The sequence below is a fragment of the Monomorium pharaonis genome, chromosome 2 (genome assembly GCF_013373865.1).
Source record: "Monomorium pharaonis isolate MP-MQ-018 chromosome 2, ASM1337386v2, whole genome shotgun sequence".
Lineage (NCBI taxonomy): Eukaryota > Metazoa > Arthropoda > Insecta > Hymenoptera > Formicidae > Monomorium > Monomorium pharaonis.
Genome location: NC_050468.1, coordinates 6495354 through 6517480, shown reverse-complemented (window position 1 = coordinate 6517480; position 22127 = coordinate 6495354). Strand labels below are relative to the sequence as shown.

At 30.9% G+C, this 22127-nt stretch overlaps 2 protein-coding genes across 8 annotated transcripts; one reads left to right on the top strand and one right to left on the bottom strand.

Annotated features, from left to right (window-relative positions):
* Positions 1-306: 306 nt before the first annotated feature.
* LOC105829395 (WW domain-containing adapter protein with coiled-coil homolog) lies at positions 307-10695 on the bottom strand. 5 transcript variants are annotated; one of them, XM_012668174.3, is made up of 12 exons: positions 10560-10695; positions 10101-10134; positions 7857-8097; positions 7042-7127; positions 6396-6476; positions 5836-6034; positions 5003-5377; positions 4442-4668; positions 2206-2347; positions 1178-1404; positions 959-1086; positions 307-862 (listed from the first exon to the last, which is right to left on the bottom strand). In XM_012668174.3, the coding sequence occupies exons 1-12, from the start codon at positions 10598-10600 to the stop codon at positions 784-786; spliced, it is 1860 nt and encodes a 619-aa protein (XP_012523628.1). In that variant the 5' UTR covers positions 10601-10695; the 3' UTR covers positions 307-783. The 5 variants fall into 5 exon arrangements, with proteins under 5 accessions (XP_012523628.1, XP_012523627.1, XP_012523631.1 ...); XM_012668173.3 differs by lacking the exon at positions 10560-10695 and having other exon boundaries at positions 10101-10464; XM_012668177.3 differs by lacking the exons at positions 10101-10134; positions 10560-10695 and adding an exon at positions 9736-10041.
* Positions 10696-11754: 1059 nt separating this feature from the next.
* LOC105829396 lies at positions 11755-21914 on the top strand. 3 transcript variants are annotated; one of them, XM_036282968.1, is made up of 10 exons: positions 11755-11917; positions 12782-13029; positions 13188-13305; positions 13401-13566; positions 13640-13736; positions 13829-14240; positions 14376-16216; positions 16286-17106; positions 17798-17839; positions 18508-21914. In XM_036282968.1, the coding sequence occupies exons 1-8, from the start codon at positions 11780-11782 to the stop codon at positions 16320-16322; spliced, it is 3057 nt and encodes a 1018-aa protein (XP_036138861.1). In that variant the 5' UTR covers positions 11755-11779; the 3' UTR covers positions 16323-17106; positions 17798-17839; positions 18508-21914. The 3 variants fall into 3 exon arrangements, with proteins under 3 accessions (XP_036138861.1, XP_036138859.1, XP_036138860.1); XM_036282966.1 differs by having other exon boundaries at positions 14376-17106; XM_036282967.1 differs by lacking the exon at positions 18508-21914 and having other exon boundaries at positions 14376-17106; positions 17798-17913.
* The last annotated feature ends 213 nt before the right edge of the window (positions 21915-22127 follow it).

Below are 22127 nucleotides of genomic sequence, written 5' to 3'. Positions count from 1 at the left end.
AATGGTAGCTATTTGTTATTTAAAAAATTTTGTCAATGCTATTTTTAATTACATGATGTAAATAGAAGAGCATGTATAATAATATATCAATACTTGCTCAGCGATGATACATTCTACAAATGTCAAGAAACCCTGTAATAAAACGATTGGAGATCGAACACAAATCTGAATATAAAATATATAATTCCCTGTTTCATTTAATGTAAATATATTTAAGTTCTCTAAAATTCGATTCTCTCCCTCTCAACAAAGAATTTAGGAGATTAGGTAAGTGAGACTATGGCTGATAAAGAACTGTATTAAAACTTGTGGCACGAATTTTATTCCGAGATTTACAACAAAAATGTTTCAACTAGTTAAAATGCCGCTTAATCTTGGGATATGAAACATTGACACGTATAACATAGGTAAATACAAGACGATGGTGGACAATTCAGATATACAATTCAGTAGTTTGCATTGAACTGATAAAATTGATTCATTCTTCTAATTATTTAGTGTTGTGTTTGCGACTTGGATAGGCCTGCTGTGCTTCTCAGAGAGGTGGATTCACTAATAAATTCATTAATTAGTTATTAAGACTCGTTGGCTGATAAATGGAACAGCCGATCCTCTCTGAGCAGCCCACGTTCATTCGCTATATATATCACTTCTATTACGATATTATATAATTTAGGTACAATCTTAATTATTCAATATTAATGAGAATATTAATAATCATGTTTTATTTTGCTTGAATTAATTATAGATTGTAATTATAATTATTTTATAAAGATTCTTACACTAAGAATCGTCAGACATGAAGGAATTTTGGGATTTTAACTCCTCCAGTGTTTGAATTTGTTGACGGAGGAATAATATCCTAAAATAGCAAGTAAATAAAAAAGATAATAAAAATCTGAGAACAATTGTTTTATAGCATACTTATTGTGTATCTATTGTAACATCGGATACTTACCTTTGTTCCTGTAACGTTGCCTGAATTTCTGTCAGCCTCACTATCGAGCGTGCCGTTTTCAACTCTGCGGACACTCTTGTACACTGCAAACTGCCCATTGTATGTGCTTCTTCACTAAGTTTCTGTGCCTACACATGAATATTATATAATTTAAGAAATTATCTAATAATAATAGAACTTATCAGAATAGAAACTATTGAAAAAAATATCGAAACTCACCTGTTTTTCGAGAATATCAGCAGGAAAAGCACGCACATGCTGCGTCAAGTCTTCCCGGTAATGATTAGCAAGAGATGGTGTTAAAGAAGGTGTTAAAGGAGGTTGCACTCTTGATAATGCTTGTAAACCTCCTGTATTACTCAAATTTCCAAGGGAGCCTAATGTACTGAGACTTTGCAAGGAGCTTAGACCTTGTACTCCGGAATTCGTTCCGCCAGGACTTGTTACTATAATAATGAAAACAATATTTATATAAAATAATAAAAATTTGCAAAACAATTAAGGTAAACGTAGACGAAATATATTCAATCATCTAAGATAATAATTTATTTTTATACTTTAAGAGTAATATAATTTTGTTATCTATATTAATTTTCTATATTATATAATTTAGTCATAAGATATATTTCTGTAATTTTAAATTTTAATACATTTTTACAATCTACTGATAAAGTTAATAGATTCAAAAATTAAATTTTATTTTATCAAACAGCTATTTTTTAGAATTCAATTTTAATATTATGACTAAAATAAAAAATTTTCTGGGATTTAAGAGAAAGAAGGATCTTATAGCTTGTTAGTATCAAATATATTAAATTGCTAGAGTTAATTTAATTTGTAATATTATATATTCCAGCTAAAGATTATTTCAAGACAAATTTGTCAGCGTAGAATTCGTATATGCTAATGACTGTAATAAGTTAAACAATAAATTCTATACACGAACTTTAGTGTTGGCTCGTAAAAGCGGACACACACATACACACACAAATTTATATTTATTTATATTATATTCCTAAGATTAATTTATAACATAAACTTAATTTAATAAGTAAATATGAATTTAAAATAACAATAGTTTATATAATTAATACATATAAATGTGTATAACATTTATTTGAATTTAAATAGACCATGTAATAAAAAATTACTTATGTATTGTGAAAGAATATATTAAATATAAGGGCAAATAGTAATTTATAAAAGCATTTTTAAGTATTAGAATATAACAAAAATAGAAGACTTACATTTTCGCGCGTCGATACAATCCTGGGTTTCTGAATGTGTGGGAGTAGGTGGACCCTCGCTTGTAATATTGCCACTTGTATCAACTTTTAATGGAACCATCACATCACTTCCAGTATTAGTTCGATCCCCACTAACAGACTGCTACAATAAGACAAGTATACAACACTATGAGTATTATTCGTAATGTTTTAACATAAAAATAAGGTAACTTAATTAATTATAATCGAAGTTTCTCAAAAGGAAAACGGTGGAAGTAGACAATCGAACAGATAATCATCAACACAAATCTAGTAGACTATTCCTTAAGACTACTTGATTAGAACTAGACAAGAACTAAATTTTTATGACATTAAATTCAGTTTAAAATATTAGATATAGAGAAAGAAAAAGAATAATTAAAAAAAGTTCTTGAAGTAAATTGGTTTTTCTGATTGACATTTATATTTATAGCTTGGATATTATCAAAGCTATCAATATATATAATAATAATAATTTCTTATTCTTTTCAACTATACATGCCAAGATGGGGACTTAATTTACAAAAATTCTGAACACTCATTCCTCCATCCATCCGTTCTACTAAATCCCTATTCTTTTATCTCTTACTGTGCTTGTTTTATAAACCCATACACTTCTTATCTTATTTTACAAATTTTTGCATCCAATTAATCAATGAACTTTACAATTAATTTTATTCCAACTACAGCTAAGTGCCTCTAATAACCGATAACATATATAAAATAAACAATATACATAAAATAAACTATAAATAGTTTTATCTATAAAATTACACTTGTCTGAAAATCAGATATGTTTTCGATTACACGTAATTAATTAGAGTAATAAAATAATCATCACTGTGCTGTTAACAGCTAAGCATTAATAATTATGGGATTTTCACAATTAAGGAGTGTAAGCAAACAATTTAACTTGACAAATTAATAATAAAATCTTATGTTTTACATAATTTTAATTAAACTTTATTTTAACAGAAATAACTTATGATTTAATTATATCTCTAAGCCAATCTAAGCAACAGAAATATTAAAAACCTATGAAAAATAACAGTTTACTTCAAAATTTGTATTGAAAAAAAATAAATCTGATATTGATTATAAGTTGATAAATTAGAAAAATATCTAGTAATTAGAACAGGATTGGAAAGTTATTTTTTAAAAGTAACGCGTTATCGTTACCATTACTTTCGGTAACGCTGAAAATATCGTTACTTTTCGTTACTTTTTTTAAATTCTAAGATAGAATTAAAGGATGCTTTGAGAAAGGATGTAAATTGAAGATAAAGTAGAGAAATATTTATCTCTAAATATTTTTAGGGTTGGGTAGTAATTAGTAAAAAGTTGAAAGTTAATTATAAAGTTAAAAAGGTTATAACTTTTAATTTAATTTAGTTAATTTTAAATGATTTAATTTTTAACTTTAATGAGTTATTTTTGAAACGTATAAATTTTAACTTTATTAAATTTTTTCCTAAATTAAAAATTTTATCTGGACGAAAGAAAAAAATTATAAAATAAAATACATTTCTGCATGAAAAAATATAACTTAATTTACAAATAAAATATTAAATATTTTTGATGATTGATATTGTAATGATATTGGTAGGTAATTTGATTTCAATAAATTATATGAGTTTTTATTAAATATAAATAAAGCTTCTCAATGTTCACTGCCAGTGCTGAAAATATATAAGGCATATAAGAGCTATTGCTCGTACATTTTCATAACCGTGGCCATAAGAAATTGAACAACGCGATTGATCAATTCAGCTAAACTAAGCAATCCGATTGGTTGAAATCTTACAGTTATGTAAATGCACGTGTAATGACTATAATGTAAACTATAGATTTTCAATACTAGTAGTAAATAGTGAAACGCAGCCTAAAAAGTAACGATAAAATGACGATCAATTTCGTTACCGTTACAAAAGAAAATGTAACGCCATTACTTTTTCGTTACAAATAAAAATAAGTAACGACGTTACTAAATTGTTACCGAAAAAAAGTAACGATCACAGTAAGGACGTTACAAATAATGCGTTACTTCCCAATCTTGTATTTGGAGATTATTATCTTTGTACAAAAAGATACTAATACAAAAAAATGTTTTTCATATTATGTATATCTACTAGTAAATCATATTATGTACAATTTGCTGATCACAAAATATGAAATATTATTTATTCATTGTAATTCAAGTAATTTAAATATCACTTACTTGTCGAGATAGCAAAATAGCTGTTTGAATTGTTTGTAATGCCTTCTGTGGTGTGATGTCAGGTTGTTCTTTGTTGCCCGTAATTTGCGACAGTAATCTTGGGAGATTTGCCAGTGACACTGGTGGTCCCGGAGCATTACTGCTTCCCTGTTGTTGCGTTGGTGAACTAAGTTTTCCAGTTGCCTGTGGTGTCGTTGACGATGGATGTGATGTTAATCGAGGTAACGCTAATAAAAACACAAGAACATAAAGGCATGTAAGACATTTTAAAAATATAATGAATTAATATTATATGAAAGCAAATTAATTAGTTCTACACATTTCAGAAAGAAAGTTCATAAAAATAATTAATAAATTCATAAAACTTATTTATGAATTTTTACACACACAAAATTAAAATATTTATTAAAATGTTAAATTATTATAATTGAATATATTTTAAAATTGAATATATTTTCTACTTGAGAGTAACACTTTTTCCAAAATTAATATTTTAGAAGAAATTAATGTGTAATATTCTTTAAATGCTTCATCTTGCATATGATGGACAAAAGAACGTACCAGCGGCCAGGAGAACAGGCCCTTGTGGCAGTGGATCGTGAGCGCAGGATGATGTCAAGGGTTCTGAAGTTGGTGTAGAATCGCCTGGTGAGATATCCATATCTTGAGTTTGACGTTCTACACTAACTTCTTCTCTACATTCTCTAGATTCTCTTTCTCGTTCCCGTTCTCGTTCACGTTCTCGTTCTCGCTCTCGTTCCCTTTCCCGTTCTTTTTCCCGTTCCCTCTCCCTTGCAGAAACATCATCTCTGCTACTGCCACCACCGCTCGCGCTACATAAGCTCCAATATTCTCGTTTGTCAGACTGTCGCGACGATTTACCATCTCGCATACTGCTACTGCTATTCGATCGCGAGTTGGAATGTTTATCATGACCTGCCCAACAAAAATTTAGATTTAGTAAAATCCTATACATTTCTTATATAAGGTAAAGTATTACTTTATTGAAATATTAAAAAAATACTATTAATTATTTATGCAAAATGTAATTTATATAATCATCTCTTAATCTTTTTGAAAAATAATACACACAAAAGCAATATAAATTTTCTTTTCTTTCATGATTTGTGCCATAAAGTAAACTGTATAATATATATCAAGTGGGTACGAAAGATTAAACATATATTGAGCTTATTTTATTAATTATTCATAAAGTTTTTCTGTAATGTAAAATTTGTAAATAACTGCAAACCTCTAAGTTATAAATATTTTATATTTATCAGAAAAGTTAAATTACTTTGACAAAAACTTATTTTATTTTATCTTTTTTTTTATTCACACTATACATTTAATATTTTATATCGAATTTAATAATCATAAAAATTTAGACGTACTTGACCTAGAGGAGTAGTCACTAGATTGACGTTGACGATTATCTGTCCGACTGATCCACTCTCGTGGTTTTTCCCATTGAGAAACTTCTGTCTTGCAGTTGTAATAATACTTCTTCCCCGACGAACTCATGTGTTCTGACCAATCGCCAAATCTGGCCGTTCGTTCCGTTGCACCTCCTCGCTCATCACCACGTTTATCCTAAACAGACTGTTCTAAAATTTCCGGAAACGATTGAATAGATGGGGAATATTTCCATTAATTCCAAAACTTGTTCGAAAAGTTGAAGTTATATTCGTCCATATTCTTGAGTCTATTAAGACATTGAACTATATACATAGTCATTTAAAATTATTGTACAATAAATAAGAATGTAAAGAAACTTTTTTTAGAATATTAATAAATAATGTTTTAATCATTGAAATTCATAAATATATTAATTAAATGTGCTAATTTTACTATTTGAATAAATATATAGTATGATTAAAAATATTACTTTATATTTTACTTAAATTTTTGAATTTAGCCGATGTCAATATAAATGTAATTATAATACACTGACCTGACAAGAATTGTGTGATGGTTTTCTCTGGGATGAAGATTCTCTTGATGAGTTTGATGATAATTTTAAGGGATGTAAGATCTATAGAAATGTAAGAACAAATTTTTTATTATTATTATTATTATCATTATTATTATTATACAAGTACATTCACTCTAAAAAAGGCACAATAATTATATACTAAATATTTTTTTATTGCAAAGTTTTAAGGCAATTTATAAATTCATTGGACTGTGGCCATATGCAAATATCTGACAGTCCATCTACACGTTAAAAAATATTTTTAATTAAAATCAAACATTATGTTGTTATACATGCTTAAAAGAAATAAATACTTATTTATATGAATTGCAATTTGCATAATATACATTCAAAATCTTTCCAAAATTAAAAAGCAATTTTTAATTACTTTTCTTTCTCTAGTTTGTTTGGTAAAATAGAGATTCGTTTATACATGGTATAATACATATTATACTTAGAAGTAAAAAAGAATGATTATAACTCTGAAGATTATCACACACGCGCACATACACACACACGCGCGCGCGCATTGATGTGACCATACTCTTTTCATTATATATAAACAATCATTAAATTAAACAATCATTAAATCATTAAATTACATTAATATTGAATAGATACTCACCTCCCCACTACTCCTATCGTGGTTGGTCCTGTGTTCTGAATCTCTGCTCTCACGGCTTCTCTTGTCTTTTAGGGATCGTGCACAATCTACACATATGCAAGTAAGCATGTTACAGCTGAAAATGTTAAGAGACAATTCTGTTTTTATACTGAAGAAAGGAAAAAGAAAGGTCAGACTCTAGATGAATAGAAGAAAAATTGTGTTACTAGACCAGTGCAAAAATCTTGATCATTTTTTATGTTGCTCTTATTACAATGTGTCAACACTGGAACATATTACAGAAAGTTATACATATTGTTAAAGTGAGACGTTAAAAGCTATCTACAACAAAAAACTGGTTCCATTTAAGTTATTATTATACTATGCTATTTTATTTCAGCAAAAAAGAACCTAAAAAATAATATTTATATGTACAAGTTAAAAAAAAAATGATAGGAATTATAAAAATATTTGATAAATTTGAAAAATTTTCAATATTATTTGTACATGATAAATGCATAGAAATATTAAAAAAAATTTTTTACATGCACAAAGTAACACTGGAAATAATTTAATTGACATCAACTTTTTTATAAATACTTGAAATCTTTCCAGTAATATACAATTTATTGTAGTATCTGCAGGCTGACATATTATAATAATAGTAACATTGTTCTCTTCAAAAAGAGCCAAGATTTTTAGACTCGCCTAATACTTCATAAACATTAATGCATTAGATAATAACATTTGATATAGTTTATAAAAATATTATATTCAATAATAGTATTAACGTTTGTGCAGAATACTGAGGAGGATGGGAAACAAAAATTATTTACCGGAATACTTGTCCCTAGAGGAGGATAGCTTATAGTCTCTATTTTCTCTCTCCTTCTTGTAAAGAGGTTTGGATGTGTAATTCCGAGGGCTGTCCCGATCCGTCCCCATGCCCATTCCCAAGCTGCCAGCTGGACTGTAAGAGTTACCATTTGGAGAGTCGCGCATACGTCCCTCGTAGCGACTGTCCGACGACGTAGTTGAGGAAGAATAGCCACCCTTAGAACTGCTGTACTTTGCGTTCTACAATCAAATTGTTAGCGATGTTTTCGTGTGTGTGTGTGTGCATGACACAGGAGAGCGTATAAACAAAATCAGATACATCAAGATTGCTTACTTTTTTCATTCTCAATACATAAGAGTGTTATTAAAAATGTTATTAAATATTATAGGCTCGATAACCCACTTGAGAACAACAGACTGTCTTGATTTAGTGGCCGTCTGTAAGAATGTATGTGTGAGAGCTGTATATATTGAATTGACTCTAATGACATTAAACCAAATTCAAACGAGCAATCAGATATCAAATATTGAACGTTATGGTAAAAATGATTATACAGTTGTATAAAATCTTTAGCTCTTCTATAATATTAATTAAATCAAACTGAAATTAACTGTATAGAATTATTAGTGAGCTCTTAAAAATGCCAATCGCTCTTACCATAACTTATTTTTCATATCAATTACATATATATTATTCTATTTATAAATTAAATGACAATTTCTTGTTACTCGTAAATATTCCTTATTTCAATAATAAAGATTATAAAGATCTGTTTTTTTTTGCTGACTTCTGCACGATTTATCTTTCCCCCTTTTCTTTCCCCATTGGAGAAAACAAGAAAAAAATTATTATGTGCAAGAAATGCAGCTGAAAGTCAGACCATATAACATGAATTCTTAATATTGTATCGAAGAAACAGACGTCCAAATTTCTCAAAGAATTTACAAAATTACCATGATTGGAAGATTGTTACAGTTTATAGGCATTTTGGACAGAACACAGAACAAAGTGACGCGAAAATCGTTGGAACATGAGAGAGGTCCAAATGAAATCTTTACCGAAATTGGAACTCGAATATTTTTGGAGGATTACTTGCCAGAATAAATTATTGATTTTTCGAAAAGTGAGGTTATGTTTACAAGACTGGCAGGAAGTTAATTCGCATCACACGTAAAAATCAGGCGGTATTTCGATTAATTACAGTTTTACTCGTTCTCACGAATTAATTAGAGTACCGAAATTCTATATATTTAATTGTTAATATCACCTAGTGAAAGATAGCTTTAAGAGAGCAAACATCACAGTCAATCAATGAGGAGCACGGATGACTGTCTTACAATCACGATTGTAATGTAAATTTATTTATAAAGTACCTCGATTATTTACATCGCGACGATGCGTCTAACGGGAGGAACGTATAGAATACCATCATTGACCGAAATGTCACTTGTCAAAGCAGACTCTCTCCATCTGCATCGGACTCGCCAAAAGTGTGCTCTTGAAACGCGCGAGCCGACTCTTTACACGTAATACAGTAAATTACCGACGATTAAGCCAATCGCGACGATTCGTTGACGACGACGACGACGACGTTGGCGCGCCTCGACCTGGTAAACGATCAACTCTACCTTGCTGGCGCGCGACTGAAAGACCAAGGAGGCTCACAGCGACGATGACGACGACAAAGGCGAGCCCGACGCGATGAGAGTGTGCACGCAAGAGCGGACGCGTGAAATAAAGGAAAAAGTAAACGCGATCGCGTGAATATAGTTTCCGGGCGTCGGAATCGTCGTCGAAGGATACATTATCGATTTCCGGCCGCGATCACGAATCCGAGTCGAAAGAGCGAGTCCCGCTGAGAAAAACCGAATACGAACTTTGGATTTCTTCTGCGCGGAGGAGAGCTGTCACCGCGGTTGGGTCCCGTATTCTCCGTGCAATCGGAGCGATCTCATCTTTCTCCCGCCTCCTCCCCCTGTCCGCGGACGTGTCGCGCGGGCAACGACGCGGAACCGCGGGCAAAAATGCGTGCTGCTTGACGACGACGACGACGACGACGACGATAACGATGACGAAGACAACGATGATGACGACGATGACGGCGGCGACGCTGATGGGAGAACCAGACGACGTGGGCTGCTCGCCGTCGACGTAAGAGAATCTCTCACATACACACAACCCCCCCCTCCCCCCACCCACCCCTTCTGTATCTTAGCCTCCACCAATCGCCTCGGATATTTACCTGATAGGGATGGGCCTGGTGCTTTTCGAAGTACCTGGAATCATAAGACAGCGGGCCGTGAGTGAAGGAGGTCGTGGCGCGATGTCCGCCGCCGTCGCGATCGTTTCCACGGGGAACGGCGCCCGAGCGGATCCCCATCGTGAAAACTGGTCGTGCCGCGGGACGTAGTGCGGCGGTTTGTGGCAGTGAGTGTTACGATGCGTGTGTACGGTCGAGCGGGTCGTACGGACGAATGGACGGATGTCGGGGTGATGAGAGGTGAGGTGAACTGATGCGGGGAGAGAGAGCGAGAGAGAGAGAGAGAGAGAAACGGGTAGTAAGGCAGAGAAGGAGAAAAGGAGAGAAAGAGAGAGAGAGAGAGAGAGAGAGAGAGAGAGAGAGAGAGAGAGAGAGAGAGAGAGAGAGAGAGAGAGAGATTGGTCGTGTGTCAGTATCGGGTATTTGACGGTAGAGCCCTACCCATCGCTGATCCTTTGTGGTTTCCTCGCATGCATTACCATCAATGCCAGTGTCTGTGGGAAATTCGCGGCCTCGGATGTTCCCTTTTCGGTCGGTCAGTGTCATAAAAACAACATTAACGCTTATTTAGCAGTTAACTTTCTTTCTACCCGGACGCCATGTCACATACGTGCTCGGCCGCTGCCGGGCGACTTAGACGAAACGCTCGCGTGACGGCGTGCGCGCGCCCCACTGGTGGGAGTACTCCGCTCACGTCCAGGGACGACCTGCACCAAGGTGCACCACCGGGTGCACACCAGATATTACTTGATTCCATAAATGCGTGTCACGCGTGCGTACGAATCGTCGCCGCACCAAATTAATCGTTTTTGCGAGCGCCAATTCGTTACGAGCGCGCGATATACCCGAAAATATTACGAATAACGACGTGCGTAACGATTCGCGTCAATTGCGAGATTCCGAAAATCCCAGATAATTCCCGCAGTATCGCGCAGGAGACGCGACTTCAGAACTTGCGATCGCGTCGTGTCAACACGAGTACGAGCCGGAAGTGTTCAATCGATTTGTCAATCCGCCGTCTCCTGAAGACATTGCTCTGAAAAAAATGACCCTTCTTGGATAGAATTATTAAATTATTAAAAGTATCTTTTGTAAATATACATTCACGCTCGCATCTTCGGCACAGCTGCGTTCTATCGTCATTAAGTTACACGTACATACAAACGCGCACGGCACCACGGCAGGTCGTTGTGAAAATCGTTACTGATCGGTACGACGGTACGCACCTGACGCGACAGCGGACGGTACCGCAGGAGGCGTGCGCGCGGTGTCCGGGCCCACGACGCGTGACGTCGCAGCAGGCGCGGCGGCGACGCGAGGCGTCCGAGAAAGAGAGAGAAAGAGAGAGAAAGCGCCTCCTGTACGTCCACGCAACCGCGCTACGATCGACCGGCAGGTGGCGCGCCGCGAGTTTTGCGACGCAGGCGGCCGAACGACGCAACGAGAGAGCAGAGCAAGCGAAGCGTGTGTTATCGTCGTCGACAGCGATTAACGAGCGAGCAGGAGCGCGTCCAGCAGTCCAGACTAATCCAGAGCCGTTTAGCGGCCGCGAGTTTCGAAGATGCCGCAGCTCCACGGAAGACCGACTTAGCTGCGCCCGGTGATACGCGACACGGAAGAACGACCGTTGTCGGGCGCGAGTGCGCTCCGCCGTGACACGGATGCGACTCGGAAGAGACACTCGGCCAGGAAGAGGAGCCACTCTACCGAGAAGAGAGGCCACCGCATCGACAGGCCGCGAAGACACCACGCCAAGAGGACACGGCAGGTCGTCATGTCGCAAATCCACGACAAACACTGTAAGACGAAGGTCTTTCCTCCCTTCGGAAAACGCCGAGATAGTTTCCTCTTGTTTCTTTTGTTGCGAAGGTACGCGAGACCACTGCACGATTCTCTTATATATCGGCATATCGCGTAACGTAATGATATTAATGCCCCGTACACACATACACACGATATCCGAAGCCAAAGAATTGTTGACAGTCTCTCGCGGTACCTTCAAATATTATATTTTTATCGTTTCTGGTGTTCTTCAATTTCAGTAATTTAACTCTCCCTTTTAATTACTATATATAGCACGAATGTGACATAATAATTCATGAAACATATATAACTACTATTTGGTCCTATTAAATGTTTAACTTGTATTTTATTTTTTACGAGACGCGCGCGCACGCACGCACGCGCGCACACACACGACACGTTCACACGCACACACACGACACGTTCACACGCACGCGCTCACACACGCGCGTGCATACATTATATGTTTAATATATATGACTATAAACCAATTTCTATATTTTTATAAATATAGAAGATATAGAAAATTTTTTAATAAATAATGATAATTTAAAATACCACAGAATTAAGAGAACTTTTTAAATTTGACACCTACAATAAATTTCTTTCATACATATATTTTATATAAAAAAATGTATTATCTTTTTACATAACTTGTATACATATACATATATACAATTAATTATAATAGTGTCAATTATATCATGCATTTTTTTAATACAAACTTTGCTTCCTCAAGCGAAGATACTTGCCTATTAAATAAAACAATATAAACTTCATTAATTAAAATGCAAATTTAAAACATTAAATATTGGTTATTGTACAATTATTATATGCCATAGATTTTTTTATTATTTTAGAGAATTAATGCCTCAAGTCACAAAGCTACGAAGAAAACTATCGTTATGGATGCAAATTCTAAACGTAAAAATAACAAAAATACAAAGGCATGTTTAAAAAGTCAACAACTGGAAAACATCAAATTGGAAGATGACAACAAGCTTGAAGAAGTTTTTCCATGGTTATCAAAATTCAATAAAGATATACGTTCATGCGCAGGAAGTAGAAGTTATCAACATCTCAAACAATTGCTTTCGCTCTACATCCAGTAAGATTTATCATTCATCAGTTATCAAGATTCAATTCAACATTCAATTATTAAATCTTTTACAAATAAAAATTTTACATATGTGTATACAAATTGGCGATTGGGTTTGGAAAAGATATATATAAAAGATATGTAATTTTGTAATTGCTACATTTCAGGAATATTGTTTCTAGCATAGCAGAGAACAAAGTTAAATTTTGTGATGAAATTAATTTGAAAAATCATATTAATAAAATGTTGATATTCTTTCATTTATATTGGCTTGATATAAAACAGGTATTATTAATCACAATTTTCTTTTTATAGAATTGAACATAATTGAAGGAATTGTTATTCTTATTAATTTTATATTTTCTTTCTTTCCATCTCAGGACATAACTGATCACAGTCAATATTTAAATAAAATATCAGCTTTGCTGTATGTGTACATAGACATGGAGCTAAAAACTTCCACAGAAGAAAAAGTTTCTAGTCATGTTAGAGATTCTTCTAAAATTGCTGCAAAGAAAATTCTTGCAGCATTGTACATATACTTAAGTGAGTTAACAAAAATTACTCTTGTATAATAACTGTGTGCCAATAAATATATAATATGTTAAATTGTTTACAGATAATTCGGAAGAGCATATTTTCAGGGTATTACTTAGACTTAAATATACGAATATACAAACAGAAGAATATACAAATATCTGCAATCATATATTTATGTGTGTATTTTTTTTAGCACATTATGTTATAATAGAATTATAAATGCCTCATAGATGATATTAAGATAATACAAAATATTATATTTATATAGGAAGAGCTTTACTAATCTCAAAACAAAGACGACATCTATAACCGATGTAACTTATATCAGATATTTGCTCGCCTTTAGAATGTGGAGAAAAATGCAAGAAACAACAAAGAAGAACTCAATTCTCAAGAAATTTATGCTTTCTGGGAAGAAGGAAGAGATTAATAAATTAGCTCTAATGCTATTAGGACCGCGTATGCCGGAATTGCAAGACGAATTATTGAAATTTGTGCCTAGACCACCTACGAATCAAGTAACTACAGATCCTGAAACACTATGGTTAATACAATCAAATCTATTTGATGAAGAGCAAGTTCATAAAAAATTCTTACTGTTTGAAGACGAAATGGATAATTCTACAGGTTTACAATGTGCTAAAACAATTCATGCTGATCAAAGTTGTTCGAAGATTCAGGTAACGTACTGGGGTTTAATTAATTTAATTCTTTATTAATAGTATTTTATCTCGTAAATTATGTATAAAGGTTCCCGTATTTATACCAAAAAATATAATGCAAATTTTGATATTATCGAAATATTTCTTTTTCAGAAGCATCAGATGAATTCGTTATTTCGTCGAAGCAACTCTAATGGAGATACATCTCAGCAAAAAATAAATAAGTGCTTAAATGTTTTGCAAAACAATAACAATACGCTGTCAAATAATAAAAATACATCTTTGGATCACACTTATCTACAAAAAAAGGGATCAAAAAGCCTTAAATCATTTAAAAAAATAAGAAAAAAGTCCAAGAAAACTATAATAATTGATTTAACTGGAGATGATGAAAAAAGTATTACTTGCAAAGTGAAAAGAAAAAGGACTAAACAAAATTCGAAATGTTTATTTCTCATGAAAAACATTATGAGAAGTAATAAGCATGTCAATCCTTTGAAATATTCAGGCAAGTCTGTAAATGCCGGTGTTAATGAATGTCCTAATGACAACAAGAACTTGGAAGAAAAAATTCGTTCAGAATATAAACTTGTTTATGACGTCAAAATTAGTGATACAGAGAATTGTACTTCAATTAGCACTAAATCTTCCTTAAATGATGTCTGTCATATTAATCTTAAAAGAAATGAGCAACTAAACGTAATAAAGAATCGGCTGAGTAATACCTGTGTGGAATTTGTGCAAAAAGATGAAAAACAACACGATTATAATTTGCATTACTTGAAATCACCAATGTTTGCCGATCAAAATACTAAAGAGTTTAAAGCTACTGCAAATGTTCTGAAAGAAAGTAAATTAGAGAATTGTGTATCATCATATGTGACAATAGGAAATGCAACTAATTCTTATGACAACTCGATAACACAAGATAAAAAGGCATTAACATCTCAGGAAGAAAGTGCCATGGAGACAATATCTTTAATCAAGACGTGCCAAAACAATATTGCAGATCAGCATTCTTTCAAACAAGAGTTGCCAACAAGCACAGATTGTGGTGCGATGCAGAAGTCGCACAAGTATAATTGTAATACGATGCCTGATGTGCATGATATTATAATAAAAAAATTAAAATCTATAAATGATCATAGTTCACAAATTACGGAAATTATAAAACAGGAGGCATGTCATCAAGTTAACGAATGTCCGAATTGTTATACAAAAATTGATTGTAAACCATTTAGATTTATGAACAATGACATTAGCGCGGCAAAAGCACAAGGAACTTTGCATAATACATTTAACGATAATGAAAATGATATCAAATTGGCTTGTGACACAAATATAATTTACACATTGAGAGATTGTAATAAATGTGTTTATGTTGGTAATCATATTGATAAACGTGTCATGCTATACGCTGAAAAGAGAATGCAATGTCTAAATAATTCTAATGACGTATGTACTGTTTCAACCACGTTTACCGGAGATGAAATTGTAAAATCATCATTGGACAGTCAACATATTAATTTTGATAATAGAAGAAAATATGACTATGAAGACGCTCTCAAATATTCTAAAAATGATACAATGAAGGAACAAGGAAGAAGCGATTGCGATACTTCAATGTTAAACGAATCATTACATTCCTCTGAACTTTGTACATTTGATATCGACTCTTTCGAAATAGATTCCAAAGAAGCTAGCGAAATAATGAAAACTGATTATATAAGTGACTTTGAAAATATTAGTTTCTCACATAATATTCAAACTGAAACTTTGGAAGATATATTATCGAATGATACTACTAATTTCCTACCTCTGAAACAGTCTCTCTTCGAATTAGATAATGTGTATACAGATACATCCGTAAACAAGAAAAACGTCCTGTGCAATAATCAAAATGATGTTATTGATAGTAGTGTAGACCTAGTAGCCTCTCATTTAAATGCTGATAATACCTTTCTGCGATTGCCAGCAAAGTCTGATAAACCTATGTCAGTAAATCATGATAAGTTACATCACAATATCAAATATCTTTGTTAACTAATTCAAATATCTTTTAGGTTCCAAGAAGCTATGGAATTTCGATATTCTTCCTGATAAGTTAAATAATGACGCCTTAATTAAATGTTTTTATGTTTGTAAAAAAAAAGATGTTGAAGGCTTTTACATCCTGGAGGATAAACTAAATCATTCTTTAAATGAATTTTATATATCTGAGAATATTTTATCAAATTTACTAACAAATTACTTAATATCAACCAAAGTGAAAATTCTGCCTCAACATCATATTGCATAAAATATGTATTTTTGTGCTTGGATAATTCTGGTGGTCTTTCAATTGAGTTTCAAATGAGATCTTAATTCTAAATATTATATATTTGTGAAATAACTACCAAGTCAGCGATATAAATTATGAAGAGATTATTTATTAAAGAAATTATGAAGAAATACAATAACGATAACAAAGTGTTCTGATATTCAGGAAAAAATGTTGAGAAATCTGCAGCCTCAAAAGATGAGGCTACATAAAGTTTCTAAAGCATTTTATATACTTCTGGGTATATCCATCTGCCACCAACAAATCGCTTAAGATCATAAAAGGATTGTTCTAATATCTTATACAACTGTCTAAGACATAATTTCATTTCAATGAATTTTAATAGCAACTTAAGACTAAATCATGATGGTTATAACAGAGACCGTAGACTATAAGATAACAAATATCATTAAGAAGTAGAATGTCAAATGTATCAAATTACCATCCACTGAAGAAACACCTGAGAAGAAAAAAAGAATTATACCTATAATTTTGCCTCTTCTGAACACTAACAAAAACCTATTCATCATTATGATGTGTGAGTTTTACTTTCTACAATAAAAGGTAATTTAATATTTAAATATCTATATTATATCAATTGAGATTATGTATCATTTATATTATTTATAATATTGATCACGGAAGAACATCAAGATATTGCACATTTCTGAAGATTTTCATTTTTCTATATTGCAAAATTTTTTTTCAAAATTTTTATCATTTATCATAGAATATTTACAGAATTAATTTTGAAAATTTTTAGAATTTTTTAATGTATAATAAATTTAAAAAAAACTACATGGATGAAAAAATGCATATACATAATCTTTAATCTTTGATACGTATGTGTGTGTATATATTAAAGATTAAAAATAAAACAAAAAATAATTAAATAAAACTGATGTGTTTAATTAATGTATAGCAAATGTAAAATATTTAAATTATTGATTCCTTAATTTATTGCCATTTAATAAATTAAATTTTACATAAAGAATAAAGAAATTTAATTTCAATAATTATATTTTGTATAAACAACACACTTTAATGGTATGTATGTAAATATTTGATATTTAAAATGAGAAATTTGTATATATATAACATTAATATTTTCGTGAAATCATTCATATGATTATAATATTTAAATCAACTGTTTGAAGATAATTAGAAATTATGTAAGAATGTATGTCTTATCAGCTGATATCTTATTAATTAACATGCTATATCATCATCTAATACTTACTGACTTTATTTTCAGAGCTTATATATGCAGAAAAACATGGAAAATAATGCAGTTGGGGTGAGTATAATATGTATTTATTATGTAAATCCTTTCATTTCAAAACTCGAATATCTCCAGTATGATTAAACACCTTAAAAAAAAAACACAAAACAAAAAACAATGATCAATTCTGTTTTATTTACGAAAATTAGTTTAGATTTATAAAAACATTTTTATAAATCTAATAATAAATCAGAAATAACATATATTTGACATATAGCAAAGAAAATCTATTTTTTTTTAATTGGAAAATATTAATTTTTAAATAATATTGTAATTTTTTCTTTATAAATATAATTGGTACTTGATAATTCGATACTGTTTATACAAATTTACTATTTATCATACTCATTCAATAACATTTTTCTAGATAATTTTTTGTAAGAGATAACGAGTTTTGCAATGAGATTTCTCGAATATATTTCAGCCTTTTGTGATCCGATTTTCCTAAAATATTCCACATTTAAATTATTCTCGTATACAATGGTATATAAAAATATTTAGCAAATTATATACATACTTTATTATAATAATAATTAAAGGACACATATTAACAAATTTATATACAATACCATTGTTTTAGATCGTATTTAATTAAATTATAAATTATTTAATATAGTAAGATTGGATTACAAAAGCTCCAATGTCAAAGATATTATGTTTACCATTTGTATTGTTTATTACAGCGTTGATTCACGTTTATGAACCTGAAGAAGTCGCCAATTTTTAACTACTTGCATAATGCGCTAAGTCTCGTAACTTGATGATTGAAATAAAAATTGGACACACGAAAATTATTATCATATAAAAAGCTTCCAAGTTGTTAATACACAACACAATGTAACTCGTAACAATTATTCAGACATAATCTATAAGATCAGAAGTCTGTATAGAAACGGTTCTTTTAAGTTATGCTTCGTGATTATAGATTATCGTATCATATGATCAAGAAGCATTTGTGATAGATTTTTTTTTAGAAATATGTATTTTATGTATATATACACTTTGCGCATGTATATTATTTTATAGTTGCATTTAAATATTAAGTAAATATATGAATAATGCGAAGTACGTGTTGAAGAAAGAGAAGAAAAACTAATAAGTAGTGAATCACATCTACTTTGGTAAAAGTTAAATTTCTGAGGTATATTTCCAAAGTTATTGCAGAAGTAGATTTAATAGGAATAACTAACAAAGAACATTTTATTACACGGATTATTATATTTAAAGAAAATACAAGATATTTTACCTTGAATTTTAAATAAGGTGGAAATGATCAATAACGGTTATATTAATTATTGGAATTAATACTCTCTAAGTATACCAGTACTGAATATATAGTTCGAAAAATTTACAATTTGACAAAGTCTCATATACACAAACACAATTAGAAATAATTTTTATATATTATGTATAACTATAGTATATATTGTCTTTGCTTTTTTTTAAGCTTAATTTAATGATTAGTGAAATAATAAGAGAACATAACACTGAAAACTCGCTAAATATTTTATTGTGCACATTTATTGCTATTAGGCAATAAAAAAAGACATTTACTCTCTTACGTAATTTATTTTTAATTTTTCTGACGTATACATAAAAATCTAAACCAAATCATAACTTGCATGAAGTCTCTTATGCTGTTTTAATTATTATAAAATTATTTTAATTAAATAATTGAGATATACTTAGGGAAATAACCTTTACAAATATTATTTCCTGCATTAATTATTATAGATAGTTACAAATTTATTATAGTTTATTCTAGTCAATGAGATTGAGAAGAGTTCTTGATACAAAAAGAGTCCTATAATATTTAGTATTGAGATGTTTAATCTGTTGTATATTTCTTATTATCGATATCTCATATAGACTGATTTTAAGGTACCTTATATTTCATACACAAGTAGATGAAAATTATAGACATTATTATTATTATTATTATTATTATTATTATTATTAGTATTATTATTATTGAACCAAGTGTTTTAAAATTTAACGATACTATGATAGATTGATGTCAAAATAGTTATTCAAGCTTTTTTTCCAAGATAAATTTGATAAGGCAAGTTTAGAATATATATATAAACATTGCTTTATGCTCAACGAACCATACACTTTCGAAATTTACTTTGTCTCATTAAAACAGTTTATAGATGAAATTAAGGTCGATATTCATAGTTCAATTTTAAGTTCAGGTTCGTTTTAAGTCTAGTCACGGGCAGACTTAAGACTTCATTCAACCAATGAAATAACAGTACAACTCAAGATCATATTTAAGATCATCTTGTATATAATATCGGACTATGAATATCGTTCTAAATAAAAATTTACTTGTGAATCATACAAAGTTCACATAAGTACCTCGCCTCGCATCTGACGCGAGATGCTTTGTAACGAGTCTTTAAAGAAAGTTACACATTCCTATTTTTTCATATATTTTATTTTTAAACTGTAAATTTTACAAAATAAAATCACAGGGTCTTGATGCTTGCTATATTTATTGCTGTGAAGATAATTTAGTCCTTATATTGAATTTCCTGAATGATTAAAATACATTGTGTGTAGAAGTATTCTTTTAAGACTTTGTACTTAGCTAGATAGAAGAGAAAACGTAACTGCGTGTAAATGTTTGCAAAATAGACGATAGCTATTTTAAATTGCACGTATATAAGTTGCAGAAAAAAATATTTTGTATCTCTAAAGTTGCATATTATAAGAGAATATATACAAAATGACCATAAATTTGAGCACGTGTTCTGCACGCTCTATATAAATAGAGTATGCGTGAAAATTTATAACTTCCGTTGTATATCCTCGGATATTTTATATTTATTATAGAGAATCTCACATTCCACTGAAAAAAGTGGATCACATTATATTCTAAAAAAAAAATATATAGAATATATAGATAGATATATGTGTGTGTACATTATATATATATATATATATATACACACACACACACACACACACATTATGTAATTCGAAAGATTGCATAATTCAAAGTTTACAGCCAATACATAGATAGTAAATAAATGAAATATATTCTCTAGAATAAAGTTTATCCGAAAAAAGTTCTTACTAATTTTAACCAAAATACAGTGCCCTGATAAACGTATATTTAAAAAACTGCATACGAATATATATTTCAATATAGTACATTTCAATACATTACTAAATAATAATTATACAAATAACAAATAAATATCAATTCTTACACAAGCAATAACATTGCTTCGTCATAAAATCAATGATATTCCATTTGGTGAAGATTCATTTTCTGGGAATAGTGCAATGGAAGCTTTAAAACTGTTTCCTTTATTGCATTATATTGTACATGGTTTTTTTGTTGAATGTACATGTCAGCGATTTAAAACGTAATTCTAATCCTTTTCTGCAAACTTTATAGTAAAATGTTATTTATTTACAACTTCATCCTCTAGGCCTAAGAACACAGCTGTATCTTTTTTCATTCTTATATATACAAAATATTTATGTAATAAATACTGTATGTGTGTATTGTGTATAAGGAACTTCTATCAAATTTGTTAAAAGAAGTCAGACCTGGTTATGCAGTTTATATACGTAGGAGTTTTGAAGTAATATACAAACTTATTATATATACATATATATCTATCAAATTATGTAAAATGTGTTATGTTGCGTTATGTTTCTTTGTAAAATATCAATATGAAAGGCAGAATATGTTTAAACAACGCTTTCACACGATTTTAAAACAAATTCACTCGCTTACCGCTCATACTGCGTAAAATATTTAAGTATGCAGGTAGATTAATAAAGATATAATGATATTTAGTCGAATACTTTGTGAATCATGCAATACATCTCCTAATTTATCGAATTCAAATTTTTATGTATGAACCATTAATGTTTTTTACATGAAAATGTTCATAAATCTTCATGTATAAGTCAAGTGTGTATATGTGTAGATCTATGATAAATTAATTTTAATTAATTTTTCGATATTAATTGCATTTTATGTATAAAAAGATCGTATTGTGATAAGTTAAATCCACAATGTACAACAATACAGAGACTGAAAAAAAGAATAAAAGTTCAATTTTTAATACATACGAGTTATTCATTTATTACGCGCAATTATACAAAATCAACTCAAGAACTCAGTATTTAGTTCTAAAACATTTCGGCAATGTACATAAAAAGAAATACGATATTTTTTGTTAGGATGTGGAATCAAAATTTGATATTCGTATATGCAAGATTGATAAGTTACTACTATTACCATTTTAGAAGCGTTCAATACATTTTTTCTCTCACTATG

Excerpts from the sequence above, each read along its gene's own strand:
- LOC105829396 (XM_036282966.1), top strand. The coding sequence starts at position 11,780 with ATGCGACTCGGAAGAGACACTCGGCCAGGAAGAGGAGCCACTCTACCG. Across the intron at positions 13,567-13,639 it reads AGCATTGTACATATACTTAA|ATAATTCGGAAGAGCATATT; the intron begins GTGAGTTAACAA and ends AATTGTTTACAG. Across the intron at positions 14,241-14,375 it reads AAAGTTGTTCGAAGATTCAG|AAGCATCAGATGAATTCGTT; the intron begins GTAACGTACTGG and ends TTTCTTTTTCAG.
- LOC105829395 (XM_012668173.3), bottom strand. The coding sequence starts at position 10,238 with ATGGGGATCCGCTCGGGCGCCGTTCCCCGTGGAAACGATCGCGACGGC. Across the intron at positions 6,477-7,041 it reads ACGATAGGAGTAGTGGGGAG|ATCTTACATCCCTTAAAATT; the intron begins GTGAGTATCTAT and ends ACATTTCTATAG. Across the intron at positions 4,669-5,002 it reads GCCTGTTCTCCTGGCCGCTG|CGTTACCTCGATTAACATCA; the intron begins GTACGTTCTTTT and ends TGTTTTTATTAG.